A 19,943-nucleotide genomic window follows, 5' to 3' on the forward strand; every position below is an offset into this window, starting at 1 on the left:
AGTTTAATTAACATTTATGTGAATTCAGCAAACAATATGTAGCAAATGTGTATCAATGTAATTTTCTTTTTAGCACTTAAAGAATCTTAAGTCATTGGATCAGTCCTACCTGGGACATTAAGGGACTGACAGCGAGAACTGAAACTTGTTTTTCCACCATGGGAACAGCAAATAAACAAAAAATATCCTAAATTGCTGGTTTTTCGAGCTCACACTTTTGATTATTTTCCTTGCCTATGTTATGCAGACTCCTCCAGACATTTTCTTCCCAGAATACACCAACAATACAAAACTCCAAACAAGTTTGGGATAAGCCTCCAAACAAGTTTGGGTTGAGGATGGGGCACATCTACCAGGAAGGCCATCACACAGAGTGGTGTGATGTCCTCTTTGGAGCATCTGGCCAGCTTTAATAACTGCTTCGATACGATTCGCTCGAGTAAAAGCTGAGCATTGGCCGGGTCAAGCCGGATCTCCAGCAAGAAAATTTAAAGTTGGGCTTTTTCCTCCTCGCAATTTGAAAGGGGCTTTTAATTCTGGTCGCCCCTCCTCCTTTCCCTCTAAAGTTTGTTTTGTAGCTATAAACTCGCTTCAACTCTCGGTTTCCATCTCGGTTGCCGGAGACTCGCAGTAACTAGCCAAGTGCACTTAGACCAAGAGAAAGATACCTTTGTGTACAGAATGAGAGCCACCGCGTGGCCAAGGATAACCACGCGGAAGAAGGAAACATTTTTGTCGCAAGCTGCTGAAAGCGGCCAGGGGGAGGAGTTAGCCGACCCGAAGGCGTTTTGTTGAGTGGCTTCGAAAGCTGTCTAGGCAGCCGAAGCCGCTTTCGAAGTTAGCAAACAAAGCGTCTCCCCAGTAACCGCCGGGTTCCAGACAAGGCTCCTGCCACTCAGACCGCGGAGTCGCAGCGTCGGCCGGCCCCCGGCTCCTCCCCGCTGCGTCTCCCCTCCCTCCTCTCCAGTTCCCCAACGGATATGAGCCACCAATCCCAGCAACAAACAACCCTTCAAATGCAAGAACCCAGCGGCCCTCTAACGTGCGGCCCCCACACTCTCCCCGCCCCACATCTGTCTCGCACTCGGGCGCAGCAGCTGATTCATCTCCAGCTAGGCCTGGGGAAGGAACTGAGCTCCAGCAAGTTACAGGGTAGCTTCCAGGCTGGCGGTTTTCCCCAGGACCATGTTCCTTGCTTTGTCGTTTTAGGTGTGTGTTCTCTTAGGTGCCGAGCAGTCGGCAAACCAAAGAAGGAAAAAATCGTAAGGTTTGTGCCTTCTTAGAATGACGTTTTTTCCCCTTGTTTACTCATTTTAAGTCATGTAATTGGAAAAACCACCCAAGCTTTGTAAACTCTGGCTTTAATTCACTCTCCGGGCGGGGGTGCCTTTTTTGGGAGGGTGAGTGGGTGGGAGGCTGGCTTTAGTTTTCAGCGTAATCCTAAAACAGAGGCTCCACAGACTAGTTAGTCATCGTTTGGCTGCCTTAGTCCTTCTCGGGTTTAACCTTATTTCCCCGGAGCTACTCCTGTCGGATTCTCCATCGAGGTTACAAAACAAAACCAGCACAGAGCCGAAACTGGAGGCAGATTCGGGCGCTGACGTCTCTACTAGGGTTATTTACGGATTTTTTTTTTTTTTTTAAGTGATGGGAAAGTCTTACTGTGGCGTGTGACAGTTAGTTTACTTCAAAGCAACAGGACACACGCATGCAAAAACTAGACCCAGAGGAGACGGCGGGGAGGAGGTATGCTTTTTTAAAAAACAGCCGAACAGCATCTGGTCTTTTAAAAGGGTAATTTCATCAAGGAACTTCTGTTGGAATCTTCCTCTCAACCAAAATAAACCAACAGGAACATGTGTTTACTCAATGGCTAATTTGTTTGAAATACCCTTGGAAAGAAGGGGTCCCTTAGCAGGGTTTAAGTCTTAAAAGTAGACTCTGTTTACCGAAACAGATGAGCAGCCCCCATATGATCGCCCCCTTTCCATAAAGGCAGCAGCTGCCGGGGCCCGAGTGTCAGCGGGGCGCGCGCGCGTCTGTCCCCAGCCAGAAACTTTTAAAGAGCATGTGAGCATGACAAGTGTCCGTCGCAACGTGTTAGATTTCGAAACTGCCTAGCAATCCAGTCCGGAACTCGCAGCTTTAGCCCGGGGGAACAGTCATTCGCCTCGGGTGTCTGTGTCTCATCCTCCCCCCCTCCCGCGCACTGTCGCTGTTGGAGGAAGAGCCCCGGGAGAAGGGTGCGACGCGCCGCGCCCGCGTGTCAATAGCAGCCGCTCATTCTGGAAGAAGTTGGTTCTTGTCCCGAATACTTTTCCTACGGTGCCCCGCCCCTTGAATCCGAAGCGGCTGTTTTCTCCCGCGGCTAGAACCGGGATAGTGGAGTGTGGGGCAGCTGTCAAAAACGAAAGGGCGGGGGGGCTTTTCTTCTCTGGGGTAGAGGAGGGGAAGGAAGAACGGCCTTTTTTCCATCTGTTCTAATTTCCTAACCAAACACACATCGCCAGTCCCAGGAAGAAAGGCCCAAAGGAGAAACCTGGGGTGCTTGGCTGGGGTCGCGGCGGCCGAGCGAGGGATGCGGGCAGCGTGCGCGCGGCAGGGAGGAAGGCTCGGGTTTCTGGGTTTCGCCGCCCCCACGAGTGACCGGTGACAGTGGCCAGCCGGGCGCGGAGTGAGGCGGCGTGGCTGTGGCCCTCTGTGCTGTCCTCCCCTGCTGGTAGGTGCGGGGGAGGGGCAGAGGAGCGGCAGGGCGGGCGGGGGACGGGGCGGGCGGCTGGGGGCGGAGGCAGGACCTCCTGTACCTTCCCTTCTTGCCTCTCTCACTCTGACAGCACCGAGGTGCGCCGAGCAGGAGCCGGGAACAAAGGAGCGGAGTGGGGAGGGGAGCGAATTCGGCGAAGGGGAGCCCCCGGACGGCTGCCAGAAGATCCCGGCAGGAGGAAGCCCAAGTGTCACTTGAATTCCACCCAAGAAGCGGGCGCCTGGGATCTGAGCGCCTTGTTTAGCAATAACTGCTGGAGTGCGTCCTACAAGTTACGGGAGAGTCCGCCGGAAAGGAGAACAATCACTTGCTCCCCTGCGCCCCTGCTCCAGGCCCCCCGAGACCCCAGTGTTGCCTCGCGCTGGAAGGGGAGCTTCAGAATGAAAAGCAAGAAAGGTAAGGCTCCCGGGCTGTCGCGGGGTGGAAGCTAGTCTCGAAGAAACGTGCCGCCCGGCCGCGCCGAGCTTGGGGTGAGAGTGACTTGGTGGACTTCCCAGCCCGGGGGCTTCGGCTGAAACCGCGGCGGTTCTCTTTGTTGAGGCTGCGTCTGAAATGGCAGTTGCTGTTTTCCTTCTAGACACAACATGAGGGGCTGTTGTGGGGAGACGGGCCTCTCCATGCTGCTGGCACGTTGTCAAGAAACAAGCTCACCGCCTTGTTTGTGCGCTTCCAAGTTTCATTGTCTCAGCCGACACCCCACGCTCCACTGAGCCGCCGCGTGGCTTCTCACTCTTTCTCGCGGGCGGGGTGTGTGGGCCCGGGTAAGGGGGTCCCCCGCCCCGCTTTTCCTCGTCGGGATCCTGGGGTGGCGGGGAGCGCCTTTGTCTGAAAGTTAGTCTCCGGGGCCCCCCCACTCCCTCCCACCTGGGCCCGGGCTCTGTCTTCTCTGGGTATGGGGTGTTTTCATAATCTAAAGAATGCGACTCTGGCCCTCTAATTGCCCTCGCGGCTCGGAAACTTTGGAAAGTTAGACTTTCGAAAATTCCCGGCCTCTCATAGTTTTCCCACGAAGAATTTGGGGCGAGGTGAAGAATTAAGACTGAGGGCAAGCAGCTAAAAGCGGCGTGCAGTCAGAACGAGTCCAAGTATGACAGGCAGGCTTGGTTGTAAGTGTAAAGAGTGAGCCTGTCATTGTTTCCACCAAGCGTTTCTGGAAGACTTACAACTAAAACTTGCCGTCAATCTGGTTTAAAAACAAAATACACGGGGGGGAAAAAAAACACCGCGAAAGGTCAAAGAATAACTCCCTGTTGAAGTGAACTTTTGAGTCCCTGACGGGGAGGTACCCCGAATGTTCCGTCGTGGGCCGCAGTTGGCTTTTCTGTTGTGATTTATGTGAAGTGGTTCAAAACAGAAGTTAATCACTCAGGGACGCCAGCGGGCGGGTTGGGGGGGGCGCTGCTGCGCACGCGCGGGAGCGCCCCAGAGTTTTTGTAACTCCACATTTTTTCAGAGTCGTCCAGCGAATAAAGTTATAGAGTGAGGCAGCCTCAAGCCCAAGACGGTTTCCCCGGCTCCGTTTTCACTCGTTTAATTCTGGGCTGGTGGCTTTGAAACACGCCTCTCCTCAGGCGTTCCTAGCGAGAGTAAAATTAAACGTCAAAACCCGGGGCTTTCATAGTAGTTGGTATGGTATTCCCTGCGGACCGCTCCCCAAGAGACAGAAAGAGAAGACGAGGGCGTAGAGGTTTGGACAAGTAACTGGGCTAGGGTAGAAGACGCGCGGGGAGTGCCCAGGGTAGCCCCTGGAAGGCCGTGTCTACTGGTGAAGGACTGTCGTGTCTAGAACTGACTGGGATGAGTTTAAGGGGAGGGTATGTTTTTGAAGAGTGGTTCTTGTGAGCCGAAAACTAAGCTGGGCTTCCGCCGGGGGCGGGCGCCCCCCCCATTGTTCGGGCTCTGATGGGGGAGGCGTTGATCAACCTGGGTCCTCCCACTTACCCCCTTAGCACTGCCGGGTCCTCACCGCCCCTCCACCCCTACTTGGACCTTGGGTACCTTCCCCCCAGCACCCCATGCCTTCCCCGGGCCCTCCCAGGTGCCCCCAGCACTCTCAGGTACCCTTCTGGCGCCCCTCACCGCTCCCCCGGGACCCTAGTGTCCCAGCCTCCCCCGCCGCAATTTCAGGTATTCGACCCCTGCCCTTGGTGGCGTCCCCATCCCCTGGGCATTCGGGTACCCCTCACCCTCCTGTAGCCCTCCCCAGCGCCGTCTTCCCATCAGAGGAACGAGGCTGGGACCCGCCGGCTGCTGGGTAGGAATACTCGGGGTCAATAGCCCGGGGCGCGCAAAGTCCTGCTGCTGAGCCCCGACACATGGAAACAATGAAAGGTGACGTGGTGGAGGGGAAACTTTGCAAGTGGTGCAGAGCCGGTGCGGGGGAGCGGAGACAGCCGAGGTTACCCGGGTTTCTTTCCCTTTTTAGGTTTTCCTGGCAAATCCTAGGGGGGTGGGCAGGCCCCTCAAAATGTAGAGATTCACGGCATCGTGTCTGGTTTCTTGTAATACGAAACTCTTTAAGTCCCTGTTGTGCTAACTCGTAGAGTTGGAGGGGCCGATTTCAGCGGAGGCTGAGGAACTCGCAAGAACAAAAGCTTGCTGGCGGTCCTCCCTCCCCGGCTCCTCCCTTCCCTCGCGGCCTCCTGTGTCCTGCCTCCCTCCCACACCCCACCCCGCGACTACCTTGGTGGGGGCCGGCTTTCTCTGCGAGAACTCTAAAAGAACTGTCTCGCCTGGCGTGGGGTTGGACTATTGTGTGTCTTTAGTAAAAGTCTCTGAACATCTTTTCAATGTTTCTTGAAAACAAAAGTACCTTAAACGCAATCGCAGAGCGGGGGGTTTTGTAAGACTGGTTTGTGATAATAGTGTCTCTTTGAAAGCCGAGGATGCCAAAAAATCTCCCCACGTGGCTTGAAACTAATCAGAAATAAGGTTCGTTGAGGAAAATCCTTTAGTCTTTTTGCTCCTCGTTTCTGACATTGTGGAATTCTTGCTTTCGAATTCGTCTGTGGCTGCGTCCAGTCAAGTGCCCCTTGGGGTTTAGTACGAATCCTGTCATTTTGAGATGTTCTGATCAGAAATTTGTTAGGTTAGTTTCACTTTTTCTTGACTGTATACTTAAATTTTTCCTTCGATTATTATTTCTAGATTCCTTTCTAGCCTCTTCTAGATTTTTTTTTTTTTTAAGTCCAACTTTACAACCACTGTCTCTGGCCCTACTCCTTGCCCCCAGTTCCTATTCAGACAAGATTGCTTTTTAGAGCTGTGGGATCCATAGGCCATCTTGTGGCTTTCTAAACAACATTTCCTTGTATGTGGATGGAGTAAAAACGACTGTGAGCCTCACACCCCTCCCCCCAACCACATTTTTTAAAGTGTAAGCAGAGAACAGGACGTTTGGAAACAAGTCATAACCGGGAAACTTTTCAAAAGCTCTGTTACAATAGGAAATGAGTAACGTGGAAAAGTCTTTTTGTTTTTCCAAGTTGAGCCACAATCCAGAGGGAGAGTTTTAGTGAAAACAGTCCTGACAGCAGCAAACGTGGTTTGCTGCAGTGAAATATCAGCTGGTGTAGCCAAGGAACTGTAATCTTAACTTCCTGTTACTTCAGCTTTTGTGCACATATTGGAAATATTTGTTAAGAGGTCCAGAGGCCTGGCATTCATTTATTTAAATGAACTGAGAACAGTAAAGTCGCACTGCACTTTGGTGTTGCTTAACTGAAACCTGCTTTTGTGTGTCACTAACCTATTCTGAAAGATCAGGCTTCTTGTCAAACTAAGTAAGCAGATCAAAGTGCAGGCTTCAGGGTTTTTTGTTTGTTTCAAACTCTTATCAACTTACAGTTGAGAATTCACTGTTCAATGCACAACTTTTCACACTTTTTTAGATTGAAAAAGGGAGGGGGGATAACAGCCTTGAATGTCTGGCTTTTCAGACTGAGGAGTTTTAAACAAATTGCTTTAATCATTCAATCATTAAAAAGTTAGATTTCTTTTTATCAAATCAAATGTAAAACAAGAACTCAATTAAGGTGTTTTTTTTTAATGAATAGCTTGTTACCCAAATTTCAATGTAGGTTTAAAATTTTTCTCAGTAGTGAAAGCAGTTTCAGTTTTAAGTGTATTTATTTTTTTAAAGCAGTTCAATGAAAGCTGGGAAGGGAAGCATCAGATACGTGGGGGTTAAAATTTAGGATTCTTGTATGGCTTATTGATGGCTGTTTATTGAGCCTTGAGCTAAAGTGAATTTGCAAGATCATCCTACTCTTTTGTTAGATCTTGCTTTACTTTGTATTCTGAAAGTTCTGCCTTGTCTATGAATACTCCCTCCAGTACATTCTGCCCCCTACAGTTCAAAACTAAAAATGTGTCTCCAAGTAAAGTGACTCAACTGGGAGAGAGCTCATCCGAAAATCTTTGAATGAGTAGCTTTTTGTTTCCTTGTGTTAAAAGGCTTTAAAAGGATGGCTTGTTTTTAAATCCTCAAAAGTACATTGACTGGTTTAGCACTATGAGGAATATTCTGTTTTTATTTGCTATCAAGGTAAACCACTCAATTAAGGTTGTGACAAAAAAGTTAATGCATACCTTTAAATTTCATGTTATTTTAATTAATATCCTTTATATAGCAATGCTAGTATTTTCAAGCATGCTATAGTTTATAATTCATGTACATTTTTAAAATATTAGATTGTCTTCAAAAAAGAGAATGCATTTCTTTAGTCACTAAGAGTTGCCCACTGTAGTTTTGAAAGGGGGCATACTTAATGACTAAGCATTTGTTATTTAAATTTTTTAACGTTCAAAATTATGTCTAAAAGGGCCAGGTCTGAATTTTTGTTGAACCCAGTCTATGTGTAATTTAAATATTCTCTATGGCTTGTGAATTCTTAAAATTTCTCATAGGATTAAAGTACTTACAAACAAAAGAGAGTTTCCTTTGGAGGTTGCGTATTCAGAACGCTGAACTCTGCTTATTGATAATGTAGTATTCTAGGTTCAGATTAATCTGGCAGTTGAGGTTTATGGAAATTTAAAATTTTACTCAGTATTAGGCATCTAAAGTACTAATAGAAAAATATTTTTGTGTAATGACACTGAACACTACAATGGTTTGTGTTTAGTAAAGAGACTAGTACTAGCCATTAAAAGTAGGTGTCTAGTTTTGAATAAAGGTAAGTAACCATGAAAAAGAAATGACCACGGAACTGGCAGAAAATTTTGACGTTTTATCTTTAGAATACTGTGTTAAATGTTTAATTTTCCCTCGTTATGTCTGTGAAAAATTTGTATGAATCTTCCCTTTTATTTCAAACTTTCAGTGGAAGAGGGAAGAACAGCATTTAAATTGTACATTAGGATACTCATTTTATCCTAGATAGCAATGGCCTCAAAGAGAAGGTGGTTAAACACATTCCGTCTGCTGTAGCACCTTTCTGGATTCACATGTGGTGAGCTATATTCACTTTGGGTGCAGCTTTTTCTCCTCTGCTGGATTAGATGAAGGACTTCTGAGCATCATTCCAAAGGAATGTGAGAAGTTAAATCCTATAGGAAAGTGGGTATGAAAGGGCATCTGATAGTTGGTTGAGAATCTAGAATGTGCTGTTAGTAAAATTACTCTTGAGACTTTACACATGCTCTGGTATTTCAGGACAGAAAACACCGGTCCTCTGCCTTGCTCTCAGTAGTTGAGAAACATGTTTACACTAAATGGTCCAAAGAGATGAGCTTTGCAGTAGGTGCTCTGCTGATAAAAGTGGTTGACTGCTGGCCTTTGTCCTTTTCTAGGTGTTGTTGCAGCATCCGGCAGTGAGACTGAGGATGACGACAGCATGGACATCCCCTTGGACCTTTCCTCTTCTGCTGGCTCAGGCAAGAGAAGGCGAAGGGGCAACCTGCCCAAGGAATCTGTTCAGATTCTCCGTGATTGGCTATATGAGCACCGATACAATGCCTATCCCTCAGAGCAAGAAAAAGCATTACTGTCCCAACAAACACACCTATCTACACTACAGGTAAGGAAAAAGAACATTAGGTGTCTGCACACAGATTTCTTTTTTATCCGAAGTCATTTTATAGCATTCCTGTATGTCAAATTATTAAATGCCTCCCCACTCAAAAAAAAAAAAAAGTAGAAATACCTTTTTCTTGTAAACATTATAATGCTGAAAGCTGATAACTGGCTATTTAGAGAAACAGAAACACTTGACAGTCATCTGTCAAATAACATTGCTTTTAATGCCTAAAAGAGCCTTCCTTTATGCAACGAACATAAAAAGGAGGTTAAATCTTACTGTATTACCCAGGAAACTGGTTTGATATTTAAACAAGGACAGGCTTCAGTGAGGTAATTCATGTTATGTCTGTTGACACAGTCATTTGAACTGGGAAAAATCAGTCACTGGGAAGAGTGGCCCCTTTTCATACAGGAGAGGTTCTCTTGTAGTTGATTAACTTAAACGCTGGGGCTATAGTTAATCGGTTAATATGGGGGAGAGTCAAAAGGTAAACCTCCCGCTCTAAAATCATTTTTGAGAATTTATACTTTTTTCTTCCTCCTGAAAAGATTGAAGGATGATGAGACAATAAAAGGGAATTCGTATTAGAAGAGGAGGTTTATGACCGGGAGCAGCTCTTTTTCTTGGCTGGGCTCAAATAACCTTGAAATAACTTTGTAAATTCCGATAAACCCTTTCATGCCTTCTTTAATGCAGAGAGAGAGAGATCAATTAGGCATTTGTGAAAGGTTCTCAGAACCTGTTTGCTGAGTGTTAAAGTATACCCATGTGATTTCAGGTCTGTAACTGGTTCATCAACGCCCGCCGCAGGCTCCTCCCTGACATGCTGAGAAAGGATGGCAAAGATCCAAATCAGTTCACAATTTCGCGCCGTGGGGCCAAGATTTCTGATGCTAGCTCTGTGGAGTCAGCAATGGGCATCAAAAACTTCATGCCAGCTCTAGAGGAAAGCCCATTTCATTCCTGTACAGCTGGACCAAACCCAGCCCTAGGGAGGCCACTGTCCCCTAAGTCGTGTTCTCCGGGATCAGTTTTGGCTCGTCCATCAGTGATCTGTCATACCACTGTGACTGCATTGAAAGATGTGCCTTTCTCTCTCTGCCAGCCAGTTGGTATAGGACAAAACACAGATATACAACAGATAGCAGCCAGCAACTTTACAGACACCTCCCTCATATATCCAGAGGACACATGTAAATCTGGACCAAGTACAAATACACAAAGTGGTCTTTTCAACACTCCTCCCCCTACTCCACCGGACCTCAACCAGGATTTTAGTGGATTCCAGCTTCTAGTGGATGTTGCACTCAAACGGGCTGCAGAGATGGAGCTTCAAGCAAAACTCACAGCTTAACCCTTTTCAAACAAAACAGTTCTCACAAATGTTATGATTGCCGGGGTGATGGCAAGAGATGAATTGCATTATTTTATATATTTTTTTATTAATATTTGCACATGGGATTGCTAAAATGAAGCTTCCTGTTACTGAGATGTCTTCAATGGAATACAGTCATTCCAAGAACTATAAACTCAAAGCTACTGTAGAAACAAAGGTTTTTTTTTTAATGTTTCTTGGTAGATTATTCATAATGTGAGATGGTTCCCAAGATCATGTGATTTTTTTTTTTTCCTCCCCTTCCCTTATTTTTGTTGGTGTTTTTTCAGACTGTGCAATACTTAGAAAACCTATAGCATCTTCTCATTCCCATGTGGAACAGGATGCCCACATACTGTTTAATAAATTTTCTTTTTTTTTCAAATAAGTATGAATCTAGTTGATTGATACCTTTTTTTCATGACATAATAAAGTATTTTCTTTAAAATTTACTGTAACAGAGTATTTTGTTGAGGGAGGTGCTTCTTAAAAATGAGTAGGAATATAGCACCCCAATGAGCAGGAAGTTGGGGGTAGGGTGGAGTGTGAGTTAGGGGGGTGTCACCAGCTTTTTGAAGAACTGTGGACAACAAGCCAGTATGTATAAACAGGATGTGATATTTACTCTTGATAGGAGGCATAGCTTTACTTAAAACTACATGGCAAATTGAAATGAATCATTCCATTAGTGTTTAGCTAACCACTAAATCCCTTGGTGATCTGTCCTGCATATTTTAAGACATGGCCAGTGTGGAAAAGTCTCGAAGCACCTGATTATGGCTTAAACTTTCAGAAGTAAACCGCCTAAGCAGTCACTTAGCATTTGCCCTTATTTCATGTTACCTTTTAAAAATAGGTAAGGACTGTACATTCAAATACAGCATTATTCAATACAGCAGTATCGAAACCACGTTTTAAAACATTTTCTAAAGTGATTAAAACAGTGGAGTTCTGTCTTCTGTGGGATTATTAGTTTATTAGGTTTATATTCTAAGGTCACAGTTTATGAAAAAATATGGTGTCATAAATAAGTGGAGTTTGTTGGGATACACAATTACTTAAGCCAGGATGGCCAGAAAGGAATTGATGTTTCTTTCGCTTATATGGTTGAGGAGATTTGTCACATGCCACAAAACCATTCTTTGTAGTAGTGCTTAGTATGAGGTTTCTTTGTTATAACAGTCATATTTCCAGCCGTGACCCAGCTATGAAGTTTGAGGGAGCACCATAGCTTCAGTTTTGTTTAAACATGTAGAAAAATTCTAACAAATTTAAGTTTGTCTAATTTTGAAACCCTATTTAGAAAGTCCCTACTGTAGAAAGAGCTAAACTCAAAGATGAGAGAGAAAAACTGAAAAGGACATCCAGGAGGTGTAAGAAAAATGAGGAAAAAGTGTGGTACTGTATCCTGTGAGGAGCACAGCTTTGAAGGGGCACATAAACCAGAAGTGGGCTGGACCCATTTCAAGGTCAAAGAAATAGATAAAACCAAAAATGAAATAAAGTATATAAAAGGAACAAAATAAACAAATAAAAATGAGATGAAGGTGATTAAGAATCATTACTTGCTCTCATAGTTAGATCAAAGGCTGAAAATATTCCAGTACAGATAAGGGAGACCAGCAAATCATAAAAGGCTTCCCTTGTTAAGATGTTTTATGAATCATACTAGAAAGGAGAAAAGGAGCCATATGAGTGATTAAAAGGAAATGTCAAGGGTCAAATGAAACCCACAGGTTTAAGAAAATGAATCACCCCAAATTGTTTTAACTTTTTTTCCCTTCTTGAAAATTGATCTAGATCCTGGTTGACAACTTGTGTTTAATAAATGTAGCTGAAAAGGTAAATGTAAGAAAACGTCAAATCTAAACCAAATAGAAATGATTTGCTTAGTATTTGCATGGTATACCTTTTCAATTCCTTATTTTTAGCCTATTTGTATTGAAAGTTCATTCCTTTTAGATAACATATAGTTGTATCTCTTAACAATCTCTGCCTTTTACTTGGTATGTTTGGTTGATTTACATTTACTGTAACTATTGATATGTTTGGATTTGTTTACCATTTAGGGTTTTATTCCCTCTATTCCTCTTTTCCTGTCTTTTGGGTGATATGAATATTTAGTATTTTGTTTTTATTTTTCTATTGGCTTATAAACTTGTTTTTTTTTTGTTTTTTTCAAATACACTTGACATTTTATTTTTGATGGTTGCTCTTTGATTACAACATACATCTTTAATTGATCACGATCTACATAGGGTTACTATACTACTTAATACAAAATACAAAATCTTGCAGTATACTTTCATTTAGTCTCTCCTTTCTTTCTTGTGTTTCATATATATTATAGCTACATACATGATAAATCCAACAGGACAATGTTGTAATTTTGTTTTAAACAGGTATGTGTTTTAACAAAAAATTAAGAGCAGAAAGAAGGTATATATAGTCTTTCATGTTTGCTAAATATTTACCATTTCTGAGGCTCTTCATTCCTTGTGAGTCTGAATGACATGTTGTCATTTCTTTTCAGTTTAAAGAAATTTCTTGAGAATTGTGCCAGTGTGTTGGTGGCACATCATCTGTTTTTGTCAATTGGAAATGACTTATTTTACTTGCATCTTTGAAGGATAGTTTCACTAAAGATAGAATTCTGGGTTGATAGTCTTTGTTTTTTCATCATTTTAAAGACATTTATTATCTTCTGGCTTTTACTGTATCCAATGAGACATCATTTGTCATTTGTATCGTCTCTTGTATCTAATGTCTTTTTCTCTGGCTCTTTTATCTTTGAATTTCAGCTGTTTGACTAATGTACCTAGATATGGTTTTCTTTGTTTTTATCCTGCTTGGGGTTTGTTGTGCTTGGATCAGTAAGTTTATGTTTTGTTTTTTACCAAATTTGGGAAATTTTGGCCATGTCTTCAATTTTTTTCTGCTTTCTAGAACTCCAGTAGATTTAGATTAGATCACCTGAGATTGTAATACATGTCTCCAAGGCTGTTTTTCTTCAATGTTGTTTCTCTATTCAGATTGGATAATTTGTATTAATTTATTTATCTGCACATTGTAATCACCTGGAAAGCTTAAAAAAAAAAAAACTGTAGCTTCACTTTTAAGAATTTTTAAAAGCTCCCTGGTGATGCTAAAGTTTGGGAACCACTGCCCTAAATAATTCATTAAACAAGCCAAGTCAATTTATCCAATTAGAGTTTAACAAATTTGAAATTGGCACTGAGCTCATACTGTAGTATACATATAGTCCACACAGTGTGTAAAGCCAAGCCTCTAACAAATAGCAGGAAACTAAAAATGCATTTGTATCAAATCAAAATGTAAAGTTTATCTCTGGAAACTGGCTAGAGAGTAAATGTTCAGAGATCTAGTTTTAGTTCTCATTAAGTAATTAAAAGGAGGATGTTATAATTCTGTTGCTTTTAAGTTCTTTCCAATGATTTTTGTTTTGAAATTTGCTCAAATGATTCTGTGAATAGCCAATATGTATTACGTTAGTTAACATTTTGTTTTCCAGCCTATGTGTACTGTAAATCTCCACAATCTGGAACATCACTTATTTTAAATGATCTGATTCTTTCAATTGTAATGTCATCTGGTATTATTTGTGAATCCAGTATTGAAATGAAAAATGTTAGATTAATTTGGAAAGGGAAAGATATTTGTTGACTTTTACATTATTACACCACTATATTGATTGAAGATTTTATGTGCACATCTCATTTAAGCCTCACAACCCTGATGAGAGATGGTATTCCCATTGTGTAGCTAAGGAAACTGAGACTCATCAAAGTTTGTGGTTACCAGCTGTAATAGAGCCCACATCCACTGGGTGATTCTGCAAGTTTACACTCTCTCACTGTGCCTGAAATGAAATGACTTGGAAACACCCCATTTTAATCACACTGGTCAGTAAAAATTTGGTGGTTGCTTTGGCAGATAATCATATAATACAAGTTTTATCTTCCACGAGCCTCAACTTACTGTTCTGTCTATCAACCCCCACCCCACACCATTCCATTTTTCTTTGGCTACTTCTGCTTCTCAGGGAAACTTGCAGGATCTGACACAACCTCCTGGTTTCCTAAATCTTATGACTGGCCAGGGCCTGAAATAATGAACTCTCCAATGCTAAGAAATCTGTTTTGTAGTTTCTTTATATTAAGTCTTAACACTTAATTTATTATTCAGTGCATTTCATGTCCCTAATTATCAGCTTTCTGAGCCTGTGACCTTGGACTACTACCATTTTTAGTACATTTCTGTTTTTTATTTTGACTGTGAGAATCTTTAGATTTATCCTAGTGTCTACAGTTACCCTGTGTTGCTCCTTTCAATTTTCCCTGTACAATAATTATGTCTTTTAAGCTATATTTCCCCAAATAGAGATGAGGGACTGCTCTGGAACAAAGATATGGCTTCTTTGAACAACACTCAGTTTTAAAAGGAAAATGAAGATGTATGACAGTGCTTTCCCACTCTTCTTCCAACCCCAAACATCCACCTTTTCTGAAATAAGGCAATGTATGTTGATTAGATCCAAAGGTCTTAAATGATATACACCATGGGGTGAAGATCAGCTTTAAAATAAACAACTCCATGTGAAGAAAATAAAGCAGAGCATTATTTTCCCTTCAGAGACCTAAGATATAGCAGGTATAAATTTACCCTGTGTAAGTTTTATAAAACCTGCCATCTCCAACTTGACTAAAAGATTAACTTTATTTGGTGAAATGTGTTTCTAGTCGCTGGCAGGTGCTGCTCTGATTTGCCAACTCTTGTTAATTTAAATCTGCAGAGGTACCTTTGATCAGTCTCCGAGCCGCACAGGTTTCCCTACTTGGCTCGGAAAACATCAAAAGAACTGTAAAGTAGACTCTAATCTCTGCCTTCCTTTTTCTACGTCTGCCCACTGGGTTCACACAGAAGCATGTTTTTCTTGAAAGGCATTCTCCACAATTGCACTGGGTGTCACAATGTTAAACCTGCATCCATGTGTGGGGGAGGGGTTATTCCTCTTTGTAACTCAAATCTCTGCAAATGGAGAATCTGGGCTCTTAGGCTCATTTGCAATGACATTTGTGTGGGTATGTAAATTAATACCTGCTAGCCTGATGCTGGAAGTAACTGGAATAAGTAGTTCAGTTTAGGGGAACTCTTATCAGTAAAGCAGCTACTAAGTGCAACATATCCTGCCCATGACGATGTCACAGCCTGTTGGCAATGTTAATTGGAACTTTGGCAATGGATTGGGAATTCTGAGTTATAAACATAGGCAAATGTTCCTTACCAAGACATTTATATTCAAGGGTTGTCAGTCAGATAACACCCAGTCTTTTTTAAATTTGTCTTTCATCCTTTTTACACTCAATTGCAAGTCAATACTTGTCCTTGGGCTTTATTTCCCTTTGAAGGCCCATGCAATTTTGGCCTCCAGGATTTTATGCCTCTGTATTTGGATTTCTAAAAATGCCTTATTTTTTACAATGCCTTGGGAGGTATTTTAGAACAACTGGGGCATAGGTGAAAGAACTGGATTTGTGCACCCTCGGGCAAGTTAGTTGGCATCTGTAAGCCTTGGGTTTCTTCATCTCTAAATTTGGTAAAAACAAGGTTGTTGAGAGGATTTAATGAGGTAACAGTGGAAACTCTATAAAAAGTTTAGAGCAAAGCAAATGTGTGTTGTTGCATCTCAGACAGAAGGTCCTACCTCTATCTACCTAGCATTACCTGGGCCAGGTTCAGATTTCTGCTTCCACCTGCCAGGTGAATGTTCCTAATTCAGTTTCAGCCTTTGATCTTGTCCTGCCAGGCCCTAGCCCTGCCTGTTCTTCCCACCTCCAGCTGGCCTTTCTCCAGTTTCTTACAATTCCCTTCCCCCATCCTTAATGCTATCTCTGCTTCCTTCTTTCCTAGGATGTTATACAAGAAAGTGGTGTGAGGGCTTCAATAACGGGTTGTAGGCTGGGGAGAGTGGTGGCCCTTATGCCAAAGACTAGGTAACCATCATCTCTCTCAAACTAAGCTATTTGAATTTTTACTATTGGCATCATTCCTGCTAAGTTCACAATAACACCAGTTCTTAGTTACTGAAGGGCTGAGTATCCAGAACCTCTCTGATTTGCTTTCTCCTCTCTCTCTGGACTCACTTCAGTGGAATACTCTGAAGAGATCTCCTTTTGCCTTTTGTGATTCCGCCCCCCCTCCCCCCGTTCTTGTAAAAGATGCTAAATTCATTATGACTGTGGAATAGAAACAGAGGTATATTTGTTCAATTTTTCTTGGAGATAGAAGGACTTTTAGGGATCACTTTGATCAGATGAGAAAACTGAGTTCATCTTTTAGCCTTTTCAAGTTACTTGATCTCTCCAAGCCTCAGTTTCCTCATCTCTTTGTTTTATACTCCTGGGAATATTTATAATATATCACAGTCAGTCTTTTACTAGGAATAATGACTGGTTTACTCGAATCTCATTTGTGTATTGGAGTTTTTGCCTCATTTCCTAATTAGTCAAGGAAAAAGTCATTCCTTCAACTCTCTTCTTCACTCTTTGCTCTCCTTTTTTCTTTTTTTAGCCCCTTTTTAATTCATTCACCAATTTAGTATAAAGGGTGTTATTATAAAGGATACAGATAAACAGCCAGATGAAGAGGTAACAGAGTGAGATCCAGGAAGGTCTTGAGTGCAGGAGCTTCTGTCCCCGTGGAAGCGGTGTGTGCCACCCTTCCTGCACGTGGATGCATTCACCAAGCTGGACGCATCTTGCCTTTTGGGATACTGATGTACAGCTGAAGCTGCCACCTGATGTAGAAGGAAGAGCACTGCGCTTAGCTTCAGAGGAACTAAGTATATACTAGGCCAGCGTAACACAACCTTCCCTAAACTGGTTTTCTTACCAGTATAGCAAAAGGTTGGATTACATGATCTCTTCAGCCTCTGAAAGCTTTAACTTTCTAAGGACATAGAAAATAATACATATAGATCTAATAACAGTGTAGGTACTTGAAATCAATAAAAGTTTCATAGGGAGGCCAGATGACTCAGTTGGTTAGAGGGGGAGCTCTCAACAACAAGGTTGTCAGTTCAATTCCCACATAGGATGGTGGGCTGTGCCCCCTGCAACTAAGGTTGAAAACAGCGACTAGACTTGGAACTGAGCTGTGTCTTCCACAACTAGAATGAAGGACAACAACTTGACTTGGAGTTGATGGACCCTGGAGAAACACACTGTTCCCCAATATTCCCCACCCCCTAAAAAAAAAACTTAAAAAAAGTTTCATAAATAATGTTTCATAAATACTGATCATCAGTATTCTCCAAATGATGAAATTCAGTTTTCTCAAAATGATGAAATAACTCCTTTCTTTGGGCAAAACTGTCAAAGGGTAATTGTAAACTGTAGGGATGACTCTTCTGTCCAGGGAAGAGAATAGTCTATATTAATATTAAGTTGGAGAGTCTAAGTCATGGGAATTTTGAAGAGGAAGCAGCTGCAGAGAGCAGAATATGAGGGCAGGGAGCATAGAATGGGGTGGTGCCATTGAGGAGGTGCCAGAAGAAGCAGTGCACCATGCGCTGGCGGCTGGAGAGTGCCAGGCCAGCCCTACCAAGACCAGGTGTAATGTTCTTAAGTGGAGACAGAAGATGGGAGGATCTCAAGGACCTTGAGGATATTTTGAGGACACACAGAGCTCCAGAGAAAACTGTAGTTGATTAAGAAAATGACTGTAACAGTAAACTTAAGGAGAATTCAGAGGGGCATTTGGGAACCAGATAGGAAAGAAACTTATGACTCCAAAGAATAAAAATGTGTAGTCTTACCAGTGTCACCCCAATAAATTTAATAAATACACACACATATCCATGCACACACATACACACACACATGTAGCCTCTAAAGTCAGGATGTAGTATGCAGTGTTTTTAAAACTGAGCTGTACCTTCAGAGAAGCTGGGCAACTGTATGCTTTAAAATGAAGGATGTTTGAAGAATAGTGTCTTACTTGAAAGAGAGCTGCAGTTAGGCAAAGCAGATAACTTTTGTGCATGGAGAACATTTACTTTGTGTCCCATTAGGCAAAGGGGGAGAGGGCAGGATGGGCAGTGGGAGGTGGTGGAACAGGAAGACAGGAATAGAGCCCTGGGAAGCCTTTGAATAGAACCCAGGTCCTATCCGCTGGCTGTGTACCAGAATCTCCTGACGGAAAGTTTTCAAATACAGGTGTGTAGGCTCCACCCAGGGCCCAGTGCAAAACACATATATGGGGTCTCTTTGAGAAACAGAGGAAAAGTACCATTAAAGGTACTAAAATGTAAAACTTTTTTCTTCTTGTTGAGTTGTTATGGTGTTTTCTATTTGCTATTTAATGTTGTTTTAAGTAAAGAAAAACTACAATTTTAAATTATTAGCATGAAATGAATTTTTACTTTTCATCTTTATATTGTGCAATGCCAGTTTTAAATGAAATATAAGAGCATTTAACTCATATGTGGAATCATCCAAATTACAATTTCTATTTCATAGCTTATACATGCATATATATTTTTTGTTATAACTAGAACAGTGGAAAGATTGCATAAAAGCAAATAAACTGTTGTTTGTTTGTTTTTTTCACTTCTTAATATGTTCACATCCTATCAACATTCTCTACCTTCAGCTTACTGAGTAAAGAAGGACTGAAAGAAGGAACTATGGGTTACCCCTTCTTTCCCTTTCCTTTTATGTCATCATTTTTAGCATAAGTGAAAGTAACAAGAGCAAGAAAGAATATGATAGAGTTCCCTGTTCATGTTTCTTAGAATGTCATTGCTTTCTTTCTGGTTCTAATGGAAAGCATGGCTTCTTGGGGCTGTCAACATCTCCACTTACTTAGTTGTAGATCTAGCACTTTACCTGGAATCTACTTTTGAGTCTCGCTGATTTTTCCGTATCTCCATTGGGGATCTCCAGTGGGTCCACTGGGATCTTGTATTCATGGGGCATGGAGACTGCTATATGAAAATGAGGCAGCAAGGAATAGCTACAGACACATGTGATGTGTATGGCCTCAGCTCATGCATATCCACTATTGTCCTATTGTACTTCATTTACAAAACATAAATTCAAAAATACACTTATTAAGAATTTTAAGATAGTGATAGCAGAGAGTTAAACCAAGTACTGGTCCCTCTGAGCATGAAGCTCTGTGCAACTGCATATCGCATGTCTATGAACAACCGTGGTTCCACTTCAGTATTTTCCAGCCCAGAGTTTACTTCTAACTACTACTCTATCCAGATCTATATGGAGGGCCCCTGAAATGAAGGCAAAGTTAGGGGAAAGTGAGGAAAAGCCACGCCCCATCAGTGTTGCTAAAGATCTGGGTGAAGAGGTTGAAAGGAAAAGGAACTCTGGGCAGCCAGTCCTTTCTTTTCCTTTCCTTCTATGTCATTATCGTCAGAGTAAGTTGAAGCATTCACCATGACTAAGCTGCAGGCCAGCACTAGAGATACTCTGAACAGCCGTTAACATTTTGTAATTCTGAGAGTTGGTCCCAACAAGTGTGGCTCTGTGGAAGAATATATCATTCCTCCCAACCTGATTTTTGCCTTCAGTCCTAGGAAGCCAAAGGACCATGACAAAAGCCAGACCTATCAGACCCCAAATAGGAAACCCTGGTCTAGGGGGGCTAGTAGTCCATCATCATTTATAATAAAATCTAGCTGGATCAGTCCTAAGCCTCATATACAGGGAAGGCTGGTGATGAACACTCAATCTATTCCTGC

The 19,943-nt window shown here is 42.5% G+C and overlaps 1 protein-coding gene across 3 annotated transcripts; it reads left to right on the top strand.

Moving 5' to 3' along the window:
- Positions 1-2,450: 2,450 nt before the first annotated feature.
- TGIF1 (TGFB induced factor homeobox 1) lies at positions 2,451-10,610 on the top strand. Of its 3 annotated transcripts, XM_019755784.2 has the most exons (4): positions 2,451-2,719; positions 2,835-3,160; positions 8,558-8,784; positions 9,566-10,610. In XM_019755784.2, the coding sequence occupies exons 2-4, from the start codon at positions 3,145-3,147 to the stop codon at positions 10,139-10,141; spliced, it is 819 nt and encodes a 272-aa protein (XP_019611343.1). In that variant the 5' UTR covers positions 2,451-2,719; positions 2,835-3,144; the 3' UTR covers positions 10,142-10,610. The 3 variants fall into 3 exon arrangements, with proteins under 3 accessions (XP_019611343.1, XP_019611347.1, XP_019611345.1); XM_019755788.2 differs by lacking the exons at positions 2,451-2,719; positions 2,835-3,160 and adding an exon at positions 3,211-3,525; XM_019755786.2 differs by lacking the exons at positions 2,451-2,719; positions 2,835-3,160 and adding an exon at positions 4,620-5,095.
- The last annotated feature ends 9,333 nt before the right edge of the window (positions 10,611-19,943 follow it).

Source organism: Rhinolophus sinicus, linkage group LG09 (assembly GCF_036562045.2).
Source record: "Rhinolophus sinicus isolate RSC01 linkage group LG09, ASM3656204v1, whole genome shotgun sequence".
NCBI classification, from domain to species: domain Eukaryota; kingdom Metazoa; phylum Chordata; class Mammalia; order Chiroptera; family Rhinolophidae; genus Rhinolophus; species Rhinolophus sinicus.

Excerpts from the sequence above, each read along its gene's own strand:
- TGIF1 (XM_019755784.2), top strand. Across the intron at positions 8,785-9,565 it reads CACACCTATCTACACTACAG|GTCTGTAACTGGTTCATCAA; the intron begins GTAAGGAAAAAG and ends ATGTGATTTCAG.